At 43.1% G+C, this 17,177-nt stretch overlaps 1 protein-coding gene across 2 annotated transcripts in view; it reads right to left on the bottom strand.

Moving 5' to 3' along the window:
• The window catches only part of NFKB1 (nuclear factor kappa B subunit 1), a 237,078-nt gene that overhangs the window by 13,097 nt on the left and 206,804 nt on the right, over positions 1 to 17,177 (bottom strand). For both annotated transcript variants that reach the window (XM_082236910.1, XM_082236909.1), the window contains exons 10-16: positions 15,219 to 15,310; positions 14,467 to 14,605; positions 9,076 to 9,213; positions 7,716 to 7,808; positions 6,851 to 7,027; positions 6,345 to 6,486; positions 422 to 536 (exon numbers count right to left, since the gene is read on the bottom strand). In XM_082236910.1, the coding sequence (XP_082093036.1) occupies positions 422 to 536; positions 6,345 to 6,486; positions 6,851 to 7,027; positions 7,716 to 7,808; positions 9,076 to 9,213; positions 14,467 to 14,605; positions 15,219 to 15,310 (896 nt within the window). The remainder of the gene's footprint in view (positions 1 to 421; positions 537 to 6,344; positions 6,487 to 6,850; positions 7,028 to 7,715; positions 7,809 to 9,075; positions 9,214 to 14,466; positions 14,606 to 15,218; positions 15,311 to 17,177) is intronic.

Here is a 17,177-nt window from a genome sequence, read left to right as displayed (position 1 = left end):
AATCCCCGATCATCACCCACGTTGGGTGGGGCAAAAATACATATTTTCCTCATCCCTGTCTTACAATGAGTACGAAAGGTTGGTTCACATGAGTTGAGCAGCCAGAGAGATTAGATAGTGAGGGATCTGTCATTAGACTCTTTGGCACCCGTGTCATTTGACTCCTCAGCACTGCCTCCCTGCAGTGTCTGTCAAAGCATTCCACAGGTAGGGATGGAGGAGAAACTGAATTCAGCATGTGTTTAAAGGCGAATCGACCTAATTCGCTCTTTGCAAAACAAGACGCAGGCAGATATTCATGTGCATCCATTGAAATTTGCCATTCTCCGAATTTTGCAATACATTGCATGGTTCTTGAAGAGTCATCAGTAAGAGCAAAAGATGCTAAAGAAGAGGATCGTCTTCCCCATGGTTTCCATACCTGATAAAGGTCGTTTCTCACATTGAGGACATCATCAGCATTCAAATCTGCTACCACTTCTAAGAGGTTCCTCACCAGCTCCTTATGAAGATGAATAATTGCTAAGTGAAGTACGCTGATGTTGAACAAAGGGGGATGGGGGAAGAAATATATATACATTAAGCTACACAATGCGAAACAGATAGGGAAAGAGGTATTTACGGCATGCATGGGGAACGGTATTGGTGCTGCTGCACTCCATTTTCCATTAGCCTCAGCCAGCAAGGCCAATGGATCAGGGATGATGGGAATTGGAGTTCACTAACAATCTGGAGGGCTATATGCTTTCACTAATTCTGTTTCAAATCTATTTCATTACTGGACATGTGGCTAACATCTGTGCATGTTATCAAAGCTGTGTGAAATGAATGTGTGTGTGCATATCAAAAACCACTGTAAGCTTTAGGAGAACACTTCAATCTCCCAGGACATTCTATACAAGATCTCAAAGTAGCTGTTTTACTACAAAGGAATTTCAGAAATAGACTGGAAAGAGAAGCTGCTGAATTGCAACTCATTACCAAACTTAAAACCACGGAGAGACCTGGTCTGAACAAAGACATTGGATTCTTATCTCATTATACATGACTAAGCCATTTCTCACCTTCTCACCCCTTGCCTTTTCCTGTAAGACCTATTACAGTCGTTAAGAGTCGTCAACAGGCTCATCTCAGCTATCTGCCAATCTCCCATTCCCACCACCCTTCTGAGTAATACCCCTCCCCACCTTCTCACTATATAGAAGGGTCTGGCAACTTCTGTTTCAGTGCATCTGAAGAAGTGTGCATGCACACAAAAGCTCATACCAAGAACTAACTTAGTTGGTCTTTAAGGTGCTACTGGAAGGAATTTTTTTATTTTGACTATGGCAGACCAACACGGCTACCTACCTGTCACCGTAAGCTTTGTAAACTGAGAGTTTTAATAATAATAAAACAGAGTTTTAATAATAAACAGTTTTGGCTTGCAAAGTGTTCAGTGCATCATGGTTTTAGAGTGAAACATGTTTTATAAGTCTCGCGGCTGTTCCTAAACAGGACCAGAGGAATTGTTTCTCCCCCAAGGAATTCACTAATTTTGGGCTCAACATGAAGCTTTCTCCATTTTTATACTGAATGTGATTCAAAACCACAAGATTCAATGGGAAAAAGTGATATGTAAAAGGGGACAACCCCGCCCCATACACACTTGGTATGTAAATTGAATCATTACAAAATCCAGCTGCTCTGGCTTTCAGTATTGTGACCACAATCTGACTGCACTCAGTTCCCATATATCCATTATTTCAGGATGCAAAAAAAGGTGGTTTATAAAAACTATTGAGACACCCAACAATTCCTTGATGTTTCTCCAGCTGATTTTAAGATTTAGTTTGAAGCTGACCACCTCCTTTGTGAAACCTATCGCAGACCACCCTTCATGCTAAATACTTTTAAAACTTCTTTTTCTTTAGGCAGTCAGCATCAAGAGGTAGAATCCGTCCCCATGAAGCAGGAATCAAATCAAAACCATGAGTTTTCGAGAGGAAACAACTGTAAATGGTTTGTTTCCCTTTCCCATATTTATGGAGGGCAGGATTGGTACCTTTACATTTTACAATGACTCACCTGCCAGTGAAACCTGGCAGGTGGCTACAGGAGAAGCCTTTTGGTGTGATAGCATCCTAGTTGTAAGATGCTTCCTCAGAGACACTCACCTGGAACCTCCTTTGCGTTCTTATCAGTTTCGGGCAAAGTCTTTTTGACCCATTCTTTGTGGCTTTTTAGGGCTTTTTAATTGGACTGTTCAGTTTTGGCTTTTTAAAAGGATTTAAACTTGTCTTATGTTTAATTGTATTGCTTAATCTGTGCTGTGTGCGTGCACGCTTGTGCGTGTTTACACACAGAATGTTAGCAATTTGAAGCACGCCACCCAGAGAACTCAAATGCAAATGCCGCAATTAAATAAATAATTGAATTGTAAAAAGCTGTCTTGTTGGATCAGAGTCAGATATGACCACACTAGCATTCTGTCCCCAATAGCAGCCGGGCAGATACCTGGCAGTTTTCAAGCAGGGCACGAAGATGGTAATAATTCCATGTTGTTTGCCATTTGGCAATCTCATACTCAGCTATGCTTCCTTTGAACATGAAAGTTCCATTTGTTCACAACGGGCAATAGCCATGGAGGCTGGATGGCCCGGCTCACACAATCTCTTCTATTAGAAAGGTACCCAAGCAGCGCTGAAATTAGCTGAACTGTAACAGCTCAACTGGCATTTATGGATAATGTATGAATTCGGCCTGTGTGGCGGTTAAGACACAATTAATTTGGGGCTTTTGCATTTTGTTCTGCATTGCATGAGCAGAAGTAACAGCAACAAGAGAAATCTACCTTGAAAGAATTTCCTATTTCATCCCCGCAATGTGACTAGGACTCATGCTGCTAAAATTATTGGGGTGGGTCAGCTTATATTACAGCTGGCAGAGCTGAACCCGTTTTCTGTTGGCACTGCAATTGCTCAGAAATGGCTAGATATGATCTGGCACCTTAAAGCAATTCACTTATTTTTTTAGGTGGAAGTCATTCAGCTAATATAAGTTGCATTATAAATTGCAAAAACCCTTTTCCTGTAACAGGTTAGTTTACAGCCAATTGGGACACCAGTAAGTATCATAAAGAATGCTGCCTTAATTTGGTTAGCAATTAACGTTAGGAGCTTAGAAATCAAGGCCCCCACTATGAAATACAGCAGCATTTATTTTACATTGCTTTTCATTGTAAGCCCATGTCTACATCTGTATCCTGCATGCTTTCTTTATTTCCCAATCAGTACTGAATAGCACAGAGTTCGATACCATTTGTAAGTTTTAGTTATTTGATATTTTTAGATCACTGCTGTGGTAAATTCAATTCTGTCAGCAACGGTATTGTATGACTTTTAACTTGATTTAAATACTTGTAATAACTTAAACACACACATACACACAAAAACACAAGACAACTTTTAAAAATGCCCTGCACTGCCTCTGGAGAATGCTTAGGTAGGTTTATACTTTGCTGAGTCTTCAGGGTGAAAGGAAATTTCAGGAATGTAACACTGCCTCCCTGAAAATTTAATACAACCTTGGAACACAGAGGTTGAGCTTGGACAACGTGCTAGATTTTAATTTGGAGACTAGGTATGCTGAAACCTATTACCAAATGCTTTCCTCCTTGCTCTACAGAGCCACAGTTGTATTGCAACATATCCCTCTAGGCAGAGATGTGCTGACTAATACTAATACTTCCCCAGAGAAGGGAATTTCCCATCCCGTCCTTGTCCCAGAGTGTGTTCAGGGAAGAAACCCACGCTGCAAGTGGTGAGGTTCACTGGCAGCCTGTTGGATGGCTGGACCCAGGGAAGTCAGTGGGATAAGGCTTGAGCAGAAACCCAGGGTAGCAGCCAACACAGGATTGTGCAAGATTCTGAATCAAAGCAAGGAAGTGGGCTGGTCAGAGACTTCTTGCTTGCCTTCTCTACTGTTTACTCTAATTAGCAGTAGCTCTCTCTCAGAAAAAGGATCTCCTCTATCTGGGCATTCCAGGAGCTGGACTTTTACATGCACATCATGAGCTATGGGCCCCATTGGAAATTTATTGTGAGGTTTCAGTTTAGACCACTAATTTTCTGAAACTATGTACTGGGAAGCCCATAGGTTCCATGAAAGTGTATCAAGGAATGAACACAGTTATGGCAGACAGCATAAAAGGCAGCAAGCTTGCCACGATCACCTTGCCACACAGAAGTGGTCAGCATATTCTCGAGTGCACTCTCAGTTCAAATGGGGTAAAACAGTGAGGCCCAACCTACGTGAACTAAGTGTGCATCCTAGCACACTCATCAGTCTGCAGCATCCTCTACCTGCACACAGGGGTCCCTCAGCAGATGAATCAGTGTGGAAAGCAATCCCTGAAAACAGGAAGTTTGAAAACCTCTGCAATAGATTATTAAACCCTGCACCTAAGCACTTTGGCTTCCTCTGGAATACATCTCATTGGATCTTAGGGGAGGGAGCTGCCTCCCCAGAGCATTGCAATCGGGTGGACCAAAGTATGGAGTAAACAACAGGGACATGCAATTTGGGGCTGCCCTTTGCTATCCAAGCAAAAAACTGTGACAGCCAGTTTCTTCTTGGTGGGTGCAAGTGCTTCCCACAAACAGCAAAGGAAGTCCTTGCAAAGCCAAGTGTAGGAATTCAGTCGCTGCTCAGGAAAGGAGCTCAGAGTTCATAAAATTGTAGAGATGGAAGCAACTCATCTAGTCATCTACTCCAACCGCGTGCAATGCAGGAATATGCAGCTGCCTGAAGACTGAACCCGCAACCTTGGCATTATCAGCACCTTGCTCTAACCAACTGAGCTATCCAGTTTGTCTTCTGAAGAAGTCTCCCCCCTTCTCCTTCCCACAGAAAAGAGGTGGGGAATGTGCAGGCATCAGCCATTGCACAGCCATGGAACTACTGGTCCCTCTGTGGAGCAGCAGCTAAAGGAGAATCTGCCCCGCTTCTCTTTCCCACAGGAAATAGATCAGCAGGGACAGTGCAGGCTTTAGCAGATACATGGCAGCAGTTCTTAAGAGAACGGCCATTGAGCAGAAGCCAAGAAGCCCCCAATACCCTTCATGTGCCCCACAGAAGCAAAGGGTCAGGCCAACCTCGAAGCTAAGAATGGGGTGGGGAACGGTAGGAAGCTGATATGAAGATCCTGCAGCTTCAAAAAATTGCAAGGAAGGTTTGCTGCCCATCACACTCACTGGATGGTGTTGTTATGCTTGCCATGACAAGGATAATTGTAGAAGGCTGGTACAAGGAATAAATTATGACAGGGGAGGGTGGGGTAGTGGGGATACATTAGAAGGGGTGAGGGACCTGTTTAACTCTAGGGAGGCAAATGTCATTGGCGGCCAGGGCCAGAGGTCAAAGTTTGCAGCGCAATAAATGTGGATTTTATCTTTGTACAGTAGGCTACTTCCTATACACATGCACCCCTTTCCAGCCTCCATAAAGTAAAGCAAGAACATCCAACACATTCCAGAGGCAGAAGCTGGTAAAGGGTGTAAGCTCAGGAAGAGTGTGGCCTGGAGGCCAGGTAAATAGGCCTGGAGGACTACATTTGGCCCACAAATTCGGCCCCCATTCCTGCTCTAGAGGTTCAGACAAGGATCCCTGTGGCAAGTCACCCTACTTCTGAGACCACATCCTGATATGACTTTAATGGAGTAGCCTGGGAAGTTGGAGCTCCTCATCACAGGAGTTGGCAGACCTCCTGAAGAGTGAACCTCCCGAATTTTCAAAGGATGGTGATAGTAAAAGCAAGTCTCAACACTCCCTTTGGACAGCTGTTTTTGTGAGAGTCCAACCTTCTCTTTGTATTCCTCGCCCCTTCTCCTAACAGATATTCTGCAAGAGAAGTCGGCTGGAATCAATCATAAGGGAAGGAACTCCAAGAACCTGAATTCTTGAGGAATGCTGGAAAAGGGCCAGGATGGATTTTATCTGCCCCAGAAGTCAAAAGGGAGTCAAATCATTTTGCTTCTGTTTCTAAATGAGAAACACCTACAATGAATCACTGGAATGCATCCTCATTTTGGAACTTCTACTTTCCATTCTTGCATCATCTCATGAGTAGAATATGACATTTATCACACAGGAAGAATTGTTAAAAACAACAGTGCACATGTTTACTTGGAAATCTCACTGAATTCAGTAGGATTTACTCTAAGCTAAGCATGCACAGAACTGTAGACTAAAGAGAGGATTTTCCCCTCCTCCTAGAAAACTTTCAGGAACTTGAAGGGAATTTCTTATCAAATGCAAAATTGTCCTCCATCATGTTAAAGAGGGTTTTGGTGTCCCAGACTTACTTGTCACCATTTTCATCCTGGGCAGCTGTAAGGTGGCGCTGAACAGCCAGTAGCATCTTCACATCTCCAGTTACTGCATAGTCAAAAAGGGCATTTGCATGACGCTTAGCTAACTCCATGGCCTTCTCCAAAAACAAACCATCTATTGGGGGTGAAAACACACAAAATGTATCAGGGCACCAATCAGGCGCAGTTCAGTCACAACCACTGATCAGAACTTTGCTGCTAGAGAACACAGAGGTTTCAGTTCCAAGCAATTCAATTCCAAGAGAGCCTTAAAGCTATCTCATGAACTACAAGATTCCAGGATTCCCTCTCTGCTAGGAATCCTCCTTCAGCTCAGATTTTAATCTGAGCAAGAGAAGAATGATGGGGAGCTTCAGAAGTAGCTCTAGTCTCCCTCTAGTTCCAAAACAGATCAAACATGGCCACTTTCAAAGTACATAAGTGTTCAAGCCTGACCCAAATTTCTCCTTCCTAGCTTAGTACAAAATCAAGCCAGTTACCTTGTAAACAAATGTCTGCATCATAACATGGTAAGGCATCTTCTTCAACTTCTTTGGGAGTTGTGCTAGTTCTGGTTTTGCTTTTCTCATCATCCTCTACTTTCTCCTTGAATTTCACACTGCGTTTTTTGTTGCAGCAGATTTCACCCTCGTTTTTTGGCATGCCATTTGACAGTCCTTAAAAGAGAAGTAATCAGTATTAGCTTACCCCTCCCATACCAATTAAGTAAAGCAAAACAAAATTAAAACAAAAACTTATTATTATTAATTATTATTATTATTATTATTATTATTATTATTATTATTATTATTATTAAAACAACAGAATTCAGTATCAGAGTATGTATTTGCAAACAGCTTCAACCTGCCCAGGCTTAAAATTGGGTGCAAACTCATGTACAAGCAAAAGGCATCTGATAATATTTCCCAACTCTTGGAAATTCACACAATGGGAATTTATTAATCTGTGAAACACTTTGTTTCCACCCACCCTAATACTCTCATGTAATGAAGTCTAATACATGTAGCTGCAATCTTTGCACACTCTTCCCGTCTCTTCTGTCTCCATTCTATCCCTTCTTGGTTTCCCTTGTCTATATTTTTAGATTTGAAGCCACTTGTGGTAGAGACCTATCAAACCAGTTCTTTCTAAAGGACAATGTAGATGGATGCAACTAAATACTACTACTACTACTAGTAGTAGTAATAAAATATATAAAACCAATCATCATATGAGAAATCCAGTTTATATTGCTTAAATACTACATAGCAGTGATACTTATTTTGTTGATATTAAAGCATGCATTAAATTAATTAAATTCAACATATTTTTAAAATAAAGCCCCCCACACTATTTGATGCTTACCATGCTTCATTCCTGCACCAGTCTTGTTTGTGCTGGAATGGAAGTGCATTGAATGCCCATAACCAGAAAACCCATAGGATGGGTATCCATACCCTAAAAACAGTAAGAAAACACACACACACACACACACACAGAGAGAGAGAGAGAGAGAGAGAGAGAGAGAGAGATATCAGTCATTAACTGAAGCTTCCCAGATAAATACACAAAAAGTATTCACTAGCCAACAACCAATAAAATGCCCAGTTTTAATTAGGCAGCTGGGAAGGTCTTCTTACATGCATCTCTTTCCATTCCATGGATGAAAAGGTAGGATATAAATAACAGTCTTTTTTAAAAAAAACAACTGAACAACTCCATTAAATTTTTCTTAACTCTTTTCTCAAGGCAGCTAACACATGTTTAGATGCCTAGAAAATGCCCCTTCAATGTATTTTACAATAATATAGAGTGCAAGCATACAACGCTTGCAACTAACCACATGTGCATGTAATGCAACTTTAAGAATGGGAGCCAATCTCTTCTCTTAGGAATTGGTCATACCAGCAATCATGTCATGAATATACTTCCATCAAAAGTTATTAAATAATCCACCCCACTGTATCTGGGAGCAGCAGACAATACAGGAACCCCCATTAGCAAGCATGGCTTTATTCTGTGGATCACAGCCAATTTAGGGCTTAACAATCCTCTACAAGGAGAAAGCTTGGCACTTGGGGAAACTGGTGGTGAGAGCAGGAGCTTTTTTCTTCTTCCCCTAATCCTGATATTGGCCTGGATTAGAAAAGGATCATACAGGGATCAAGGAACATAAGGGAGAGAGCACCATGTGTTTCTGTATGCAGAAACACAGGAGATACACAGTACCCACCAAGAATCCTTGCAGCATATAAAGTCACCTGCCTTATAGAACTCAAAGGTAAAGGTAAAGGGACCCCTGACTATTAGGTCCAGTTGCAGACGACTCTGGGGTTGCGGTGCTCATCTCGCTTTACTGGCTGAGGGAGCCAGTGTACAGCTTCCAGGTCATGTGGCCAGCATGACTAAGCCGCTTCTGGCGAACCAGAACAGCGCACGGAAACGCCGTTTACCTTCCCACCAGAGCGGTACCTATTTATATACTTGCACTGCATGCTTTCGAACTGCTAGGTTGGCAGGAGCTGGGACCGAACAACGGGAGCTCACCCTGTTGCGGGGATTTGAACCACCGACCTTCCTATTGGCAAGCCCAAGGCTCTGTGGTTTAACCCACAGCACCACCCGTGTCGCTATACAACTCATAATGATGGGCATTTCACTAGTCAAGGAGAACATCTCAAAAATGTGCATCTCATTGGTTACTTCAGTTGTCATTTGTTTTTACCTGATCCTGCACCACCTCCAACACCTCCTCCTCCTCCTCCGTACATTCCACCACCTCCTGCACCTGCACCACTTCCGCCGTAACCATCTGAGAAGTTAGGCATGAGCTTCTGTCGTTTTCTTTGGACTTCTTCTTTATCTGCATTTTTTTAAAGCAAGAGAGATTTAACCAAACAAATTAAGGTGTGTCCACTTTTGTTTTCAAGGCAATAGGCTCGTAACAGGTTAACAAATGAGGAACAAAATCTCCTACTGCAAACTACTGAGTGGAGTTCCAGTATTCGGGGAAGATGGTTGTCTTTCAGTTTGCGTCTTGTTTCAAAAAGTGTGAATCGGGTATCTTTAAATGCAGGCTGAATCCAAGTTCTCCTCCATCCCTAACTTAGACACAGCCTGTAATAGAGGTGTGGAGAACCTACAGCTTTCCAGATATTGTTGGACTACAAGTACCCATCAGCTCCAACGAGTATGGCCAATGGTTGGGGAAAATGGGATTTATAGCCCAGCATCATCTGAAAGGCCACAGATTCCTCTTCCTTGCTGTAATGCAAATGGAGCAGTGGCTTGATAGCAAGTGAACAATAACCATTTGAGGAAAATCATTTGGTTTGAAATGGCACCTCTTCCTTTGCCTGTGACTGGCACCTTCTTACAGCCTCCAATAAAGGATTGAAAGCCTAGGTCAGGGGAAAGAACCACGGCAGAGAAGCTCTACCATGAAAAAGCATGCATGCACATGCGCACGCACAAGCTTTGACATGACTACAGCCCTAATGCATTAATAATAACAATAACAACAACAATAATAATAACAATAATAATAATTTTTTATTTGTATCCCTCCCTCCCTGGCAGAGGCTGGGATCAGGGCGGCTAACATCATAAAAACAAAATATGCATAAAAACAGACATCAATTAATTAAACTACATCTTAAAATTAATTCAGACAAGTTAAAATCTGGGCAGGTGGCAATTATCAGGTTGGAACTGAGAGTGGTTAATACTTGCCAGGACCAACTATTTCCACTGATCATACAAGGACCTGTGAGCGGGTTGGGGGCTTGTTTTATACAAAGGAAAATAAGTCAAACTGCATCCTGCCCAAAGGCCTGGCGGAACAGCTCCGTCTTGCAGGCCCTGTGGAAAGATATCAAATCCCGCAGGGCCCTGGTCTCTTGTGAGAGAGCATTCCACCAGGTTGGGGCCATGGCTGAAAAGGCCCTGGCTCTAGTCGAGGCCAGTCAAATTTCCCTGGGGCCCGGGATCTTCAAGGTGTTGTTGTAAGCAGACCGTAAGGTCCTCCGCGGGGCATACCAGAAGAGGCGGAACCATAGGTACGAGGGTCGTAGGCCGTATAGGGCTTTAAAGGTTAAAACCAACACCTTAAACCTGATCCTGTACTCTACCAGGAGCCAGTGCAGCTGGTATAGCACTGGGTGAATGTGATCCCGTGGCAGGGAACCCGTAATATGCAAGTGAAGGTAAGTTTTCTTGAAATCTACAGAATTCATTTTCATTTACTGCATTTGGCATTGAGTGCTCACAGTTTAAAACGTTCAATTTCATAAAGAAAAACAGAGAGGATTAATTGCTAGATGAAAAACCTAATTCTAAAATAAAGGCTGCACAGGGGACCAGTACCAGCTGGCTTTCTGTGCACCGCTGCTCCCCCTGGCTTCCTATTGCCAGTTACTGAGAGGAATATGGGCATTGCAGTGTAGAGCTCAGCAAGGTGTAGGTGCAACAGTGGAGTCAATTGTCTGCTCTGCTTGCCTCTGCGCCATGTTCCCTGCTTCCTTGCCCTGCTCAATGACCAGCAGCAATGCACAGGGTTGGAAAGAAAGCCAGGTAAGAAATACCTGCACAGCAATACTGACAGGGTCATAGTCGGAAGGATAACACTGAATGCACTGGGAAGTACTGGTTAGGTGGGAGACAGCAAACCTTCCGTGAATCAGGGATGAGGAACCTACAACCTTACAGCAAGTTATACTGCAGCTCTCCTCTGTCCTGACCACTGACCATGTTGACTGGGGCTGATGAGAAGGTACCACGTTCTCCTGTGCATGCACAAGTTCCCACCTCCCAAGAGGCCTTTCACCTGCTTGCAGAACCTCCAGTTAACCTAACTGGGAGCATACCAGGATGCAATCAAGTCAGGGAACTACACTGGCAGCCAAGGCAAACCTCAGACAAATCCAAAAGCTAATCCTGTATGCATATAGTTGCTCTGCTAATTAAAAGGCATTAGGTAATCCACGTTAGGTCTGTGGTTTTTTTTAGCTAGAAGCAAGTAAAATGCTGAAACAGAACGTGATATATAATCCAATTTATTGTACCATTTCTCCTGCAGCTTTTACCAATTATGACTGGGTGGTATTCAGGCAAATAAATGTGTGAGCAAAACTACTTTAATTTGCTCCCCCTCCCCCCTCCCCAAATCTGCTCCAGAGGTTTGGGGAAGGGAGGGGGAAAACCCCATAGCACAAGGTGCTGCTACTTACCATTATGTTGCACACAACCCATTAATCTTAACCTAAGGGCCAAACTACATGTGTTCTCAATTGCATAGTTCTGCCAGGGAGTGCAGTTTTCCTGCTTACAAATTGCTAGCGAGGGGTCCAGATCAGGACACTGCCACTGAAGACGGGAAGGCACTTTCACTCTTTGAACCACATTGCAGACACAGTCTGCTCTACCTCCACCAAATGTCTACAATTTGCATTGCAAAAAACACACAAGAGAGAAAAGCTTTCACTCATTTCAATGGGATTTCTCTCATTTTGCAATGTACAATTATTTATTTCTTATCCTACCCTTAGGAAGGGGCAGTATGTTCATGGGAAAGCACATGTTTTTGTCCGCAGAATGTCCCAGATCCAATTCCTGGCATTCTTAATCAAGGATCAGGTAGCAGTGGGTGCAAATAACCACCTCCTGAAGCGTCACTGCCAGTCAGAGCAAACAGTATGGTGCCAGATGCACAAACAGTATGTGGCAAATTCCTAGGCTTCTATACTAGAAGTATGAGAGCAGAAGTGATAACTATTTGCTTGCAGCTATTTTTCCTCAATGCTGGAGGAGACTCTTGAAAGTCCCATGGACTGCAGAAAGATCAAACCTATCCATTGTGAATGAAATCAGCCCTGAGTGCTCACTGCAAGGAAGCTGAGGCCCCAATACTTTGGCCACCTCATGAGAAGAGAAGACTCCCTGGAAAGACCCTGATGCTGGAAAAGACTGAGGGCACAAGGAGAAGGGGACGACAGAGGACGAGATGGTTGGACAGTGTTCTCGAAGCTACCAGCATGCGTTTGACCAAATTGCGGGAGGCAGTGGAAGACAGGAGTGCCTGGAGTGCTCTGGTCCATGGGGTCATGAAGAGTCAGACACGACTAAACGACTAAACAACAACAACAACTTTCCCTCAAAGTGGTACTTCCTTAAAGGAATCTCCATGCATTTTCAGTGACTTGCACACAAAACCACAACTACTGAGTTTACACAAAGTATTTGTATATACTCCAAATACACAAAACACTGAAGTATATATTCACATACTAAGAAGCAAGAATTCCACAAAATGAATACATATTTCTGCCCTTGGACAATATCCAACTAGCATAGTATGGAAACTTAAATTAAAAGAATACCACATGGATATTTATAATGGGATGAAGGCAAGACATGCCCTGCCTTAGAGTAGATCATTATCATCTGGGCATTTCCCCTGAAAATAATCAGCTAGTCCCAGGATAGATCTGGAGGTGTCAAGGGAGTTTTTGAAAGTTTCTTTAAAGTTCAAGCATGCACCACAAACTCCAAAAAAAGAAGTGCACAGAGTTCATCAATTAAACCTGGAAATTACCTGATAACACATCACTTCCTGCCAGTTATGGTAACGTCATCAACTACGAACTTTGTTCTTCCCTCATCTGTCTGCCTCATCTACATGCAAATGCTTCTCATGTGCCAAAGTTTTCAAGGCTTTTAAAGCTTATATCATGTTTGACAATTTTCAAACACAGGTGTTGTCCTCAGATCAACCTGGCATGTCAGTGTTAGAAAGCAGAGGATCTAATTGAACTTTTAGGCATGGAAATACTTTTACTTTCTTTCACACATTTAAAAGTAAGCCAGATGGAAGTTTTCTGCTTTTGGCATCACATATAGGTGGAAATGCAATTCTAATACTAATCTAATGGTACATTTGACAAATATAGTCATTTACGCACTAGGAGCACTTAAGTACAACTTGAAGGATCAACTAGAATGCCATGAGAAATGTATAATTTAAAACTATGTATTTAATCAATTTGTAGATGCTGTTCTACCATAGTACTTGAGGTAGCTTATATTAACCACTAAACTAAAATCTAACAGATTATATGGAGCAAATAAGAACCAGTCTCCTTTTAGACATTTTTAAAAAACCTTCCACCACGGCCAATTGGAACAATTAAACAAAAAGAAGCAAAGCATCAACTTTGCAATACATGAATGAAGCCTGAATAAAACCTTTTAATTTATGGTAGAAAGACCATCAATGAGGACCCTAAACGTATCTTTTGGGGGAGTGCTGCCCATAAAAGGTTGGCTGCAGCCCCTAAAAAGGCCCTTTCAGCCATCCTATGTGTTAGAGCTCATAGGAATGAGAAGAGCAGCTCCAGCAGATCAGAACATCCATGCAGCTTCATATGGGAGAAGGTGGTCCTTCAGATGTTCTCATCCTAAGCATTTAGGGCTCTCTACAGGTCATAACAAGCTCTTTGAATTGTGAATTGTGCTTGTTAACTGTCTGGTAGCCAGAGAATGGAATACAACCCTAAGGATCAAGATGGTTCCCTGTTCCTGCTGTAGACTGATCTGGCCTACCCAGAGTAAGCATTGTTTCATCTTGGACAGGAAGTACTATGAGACAGCTTCCTGTTGCAATTAAGTTTTGACTAACAAGACCCTCCCTTCCTGGTTTGTCTTTGGTCAATTATACTTTGTCCCTGGCTACTAAGCTTCATCCATTGGCACCTGGTTCCATCTCACCGCAGACTGCTGCCCACAACCCACCCCTGACACAGTAGAAAAATTGTGCTTTCCAGAATCCACTGGTCACAATGCAGGAATATTCCTTTCATTACAGAGGGTCATTGGGCTTGAGAGTATTAATGTCAGACCATACTAACTGATGGCTGGATTGATTATGTGCAGTGTTATCCGAATGCAGCCATTATTTCTGAACAACATTGTTATCTAGAATCCGCAACACTACAGGAAATTACCTAGGGATGATCACTACACCAAATTTTGAAATATACAACAATTTCAATAATGGCAAGCTTTCTAAGAAGCTGGATGCGTTCCGACATCAACAATCCATATAAGCTTAATCATTTACCTTTGATTTCAGGATAGTATAAAAAGGGCTTTGGTTCACTCGTCTCTAGATCCGATTTTCGCCGTAACTGGACAAAAACAGATGCAGGTTTCGTGATATTGACATCTCGGTACTTCGGGGTTTTGAATACTATGGCAAACTGTAAGTGAACATTGAATAGGTGGTCAGGGGCAGTTTACACAATTTGTCATCCTGGCCTTTTCCCCAAGAGCAACGTCTGTGTACACAGCATCTATTATTTCTGTGGAGCAATTGGAGGCTTCCTCCTTACTCCTATTGTGGCCATAGCTGTGATTGGTAGCTCCCAAATTGTTCACAGACTTAAGGGCATGGGTAGGCAAACTAAGGCTCAGGGGCCCGGATCTGGCCCAATCACCTTCTAAATCTGGCTTGCAGACGGTCCAGGAATCAGCGTGTTTTTACATGAGTAGAATGTGTCCTTTTATTTAAAATGCATCTCTGGGTTATTTGTGGGGCATAGGAATTCCTTCACTTTTTTTTTCAAAATCTAGTCTGGCCCCCAACAAGGTCTGAGGGATAGTGGACCAGCCCCCTGCTGAAAAGGTTTGCTGACCCCTGCTTGAGGGAGAGGGAAAGGAACCTCAAAGCAGATGCCAAAAAAACTTCTTGCCTAAGGATAGCCATTTCGCCAAGTCCATTTCAAGTCAACAGAGTGGTGAAATGGATCATATCTGATCACAAAACAGGTTCACAAAAGTTACTACTAATGCATCTTGACGATGTTGACATACCTGTCTGTGCACATCAGTAGGCGAAAAATCTCCAAACCCTTCCCAGACACCGCCATTTTCATCCTCTTCATAAAAACGGATCTGAATATCATCTGTATTGCAGACACAAGTTAATAACTGGTCAAGATATAGCACTGGTCAAGAATGGGGACAGTAAGGATTTTCTTAGGCAGGCTTCATGGAACATATTACAGTGGTACCTCGGTTTACGAACTTAATCTGTTCCAGAAGTCCATTCTTAAACTGAGGCACGCTTTCCCTAATGAGCCCTCCTGCCGCCAGTGCCCTTCCACCGTTCGGCTTCCATTCTTAGACCAAGGTAAAGTTTGCAAACTGGGACACTACTTCCGGTATTGCAGAGTTCGTAAACAGGGCTGTTCTTAAACTGAGGTACCACTGTACAGTGTACAGCGGTACCTCGGGTTAAGTACTTAATTCGTTCCGGAGGTCCGTTCTTAACCTGAAACTGTACTTAACCTGAAGCACCACTTTAGCTAATGGGGCCTCCTGCTGCTGCTGTGCCACCGGAGCACAAATTCTGTTCTCATCCTGAAGCAAAGTTCTTAACCTGAGGCAGTGGCGTAGCGTGGGGGGTGCAGGGGGGGCCGGCCACACCGGGCGCAACATCTGGGGGTTAGGGTTAGGGGGCGCAAATCCACGGGTTAGGGGGCGTAAATCCATGGGTTAGGGGGCGCAAATTACTTGCCTTGCCCCGGGTGCTGACAACCCACGCTACGCCACTGACCTGAGGTAATATTTCTGGGTTAGCGGAGTCTGTAACCTGAAGCATATGTAACCCGAGGTACCACTGTACTACAATCTAATACACTTTCACTAGCCCTTTCTTGGTTTCTACACCCTGTTCAAAGTGCTGGTTTTTACCTTTAAATCCAAAAATGGTCTAGAGCCATTTAAGGATCACCTCACCTCATACAGACCTGCCTATGTGGCTCAGGTAATCTCCTGAGGCCTTGCTCTACAACGCCATCCCAAATCCAGCTGACTGATATGTGGTAGGTTAGGACTTTCTCAGCAGAGGTGCTTTACTAACTTGCCTGATCCCTGCATTCATGTGGCAGGTTAAAACTCTGCTCCTCCAGAGGGCTTTGAAGATAACAAAAAAATAGTTCCTACTATGCTCTATGAAACTGGACCATTTGGATTAACCGGAACACCATTTTATTAAAATTCACTTCCAAGTACGGCTAAACCAGAGTGGCATGCAAGACAAAATGAAACCCCTTCTGGTCAATTCATCCTAGGCTGCAGATTGGGATTGTCCTCTCTACCTGGGGTGGGGTAGGGGGTGAAATGGGACATAGGAAGAAAAGTTGGCTGTCATCAGCATTCAGCACTTGCTGAAGGTACAGCCTTCAGCACCCTCCAAATGCCCAACATTTGGAATCTATTATCTCTAAGTTGTAGGTGCTGCACATCATAGAAGAAATACAGCAGGTCATTGGTACCTGTGGCTCTCCAAATATTGTTTGGACTCCAGCTCCCATCAGCCTCAGCTAATAGTCAGTGATGGTGGGAGTTGTAATCCAATCACAACCAGATAGCCACAGGTTCCCAAGACCTGGAATACAGACCTGTGGAGGAGCTCAGTGAGTACACTGGAATGCCTACAGGACTGGAGGTATCATCTCCAGACTGCAATTTTACCAAAAAAAGCCTGTATTTTCCATCTTTTGGTGTTGGCCAAAGAGGTTTGTTCCTTTCTAAATCAAGGGGGCAGTAGATGGGTGTTTATCTCCCTTTCTTTAATCTGGAAGCCTTTACTGTGAAAAACCCTACTAACTTTCTCTTTATACATTTCAATTCTCAAGGACTGAGAGATTTCAACAAATGATGTCATAAGGGAAAACTATTTTAATGTTAAGGGAAAACCCCATTTTGGGGTTTCCATTTAGTCAGACTTTTTTTTTCAGAAGCAGCTTTTAACACACACATTTTTCA

This window comes from Podarcis vaucheri (assembly GCF_965113315.1).
Source record: "Podarcis vaucheri genome assembly, chromosome: 9".
NCBI classification, from domain to species: domain Eukaryota; kingdom Metazoa; phylum Chordata; class Lepidosauria; order Squamata; family Lacertidae; genus Podarcis; species Podarcis vaucheri.
This window is presented reverse-complemented; position numbering and strand designations above follow the sequence as displayed.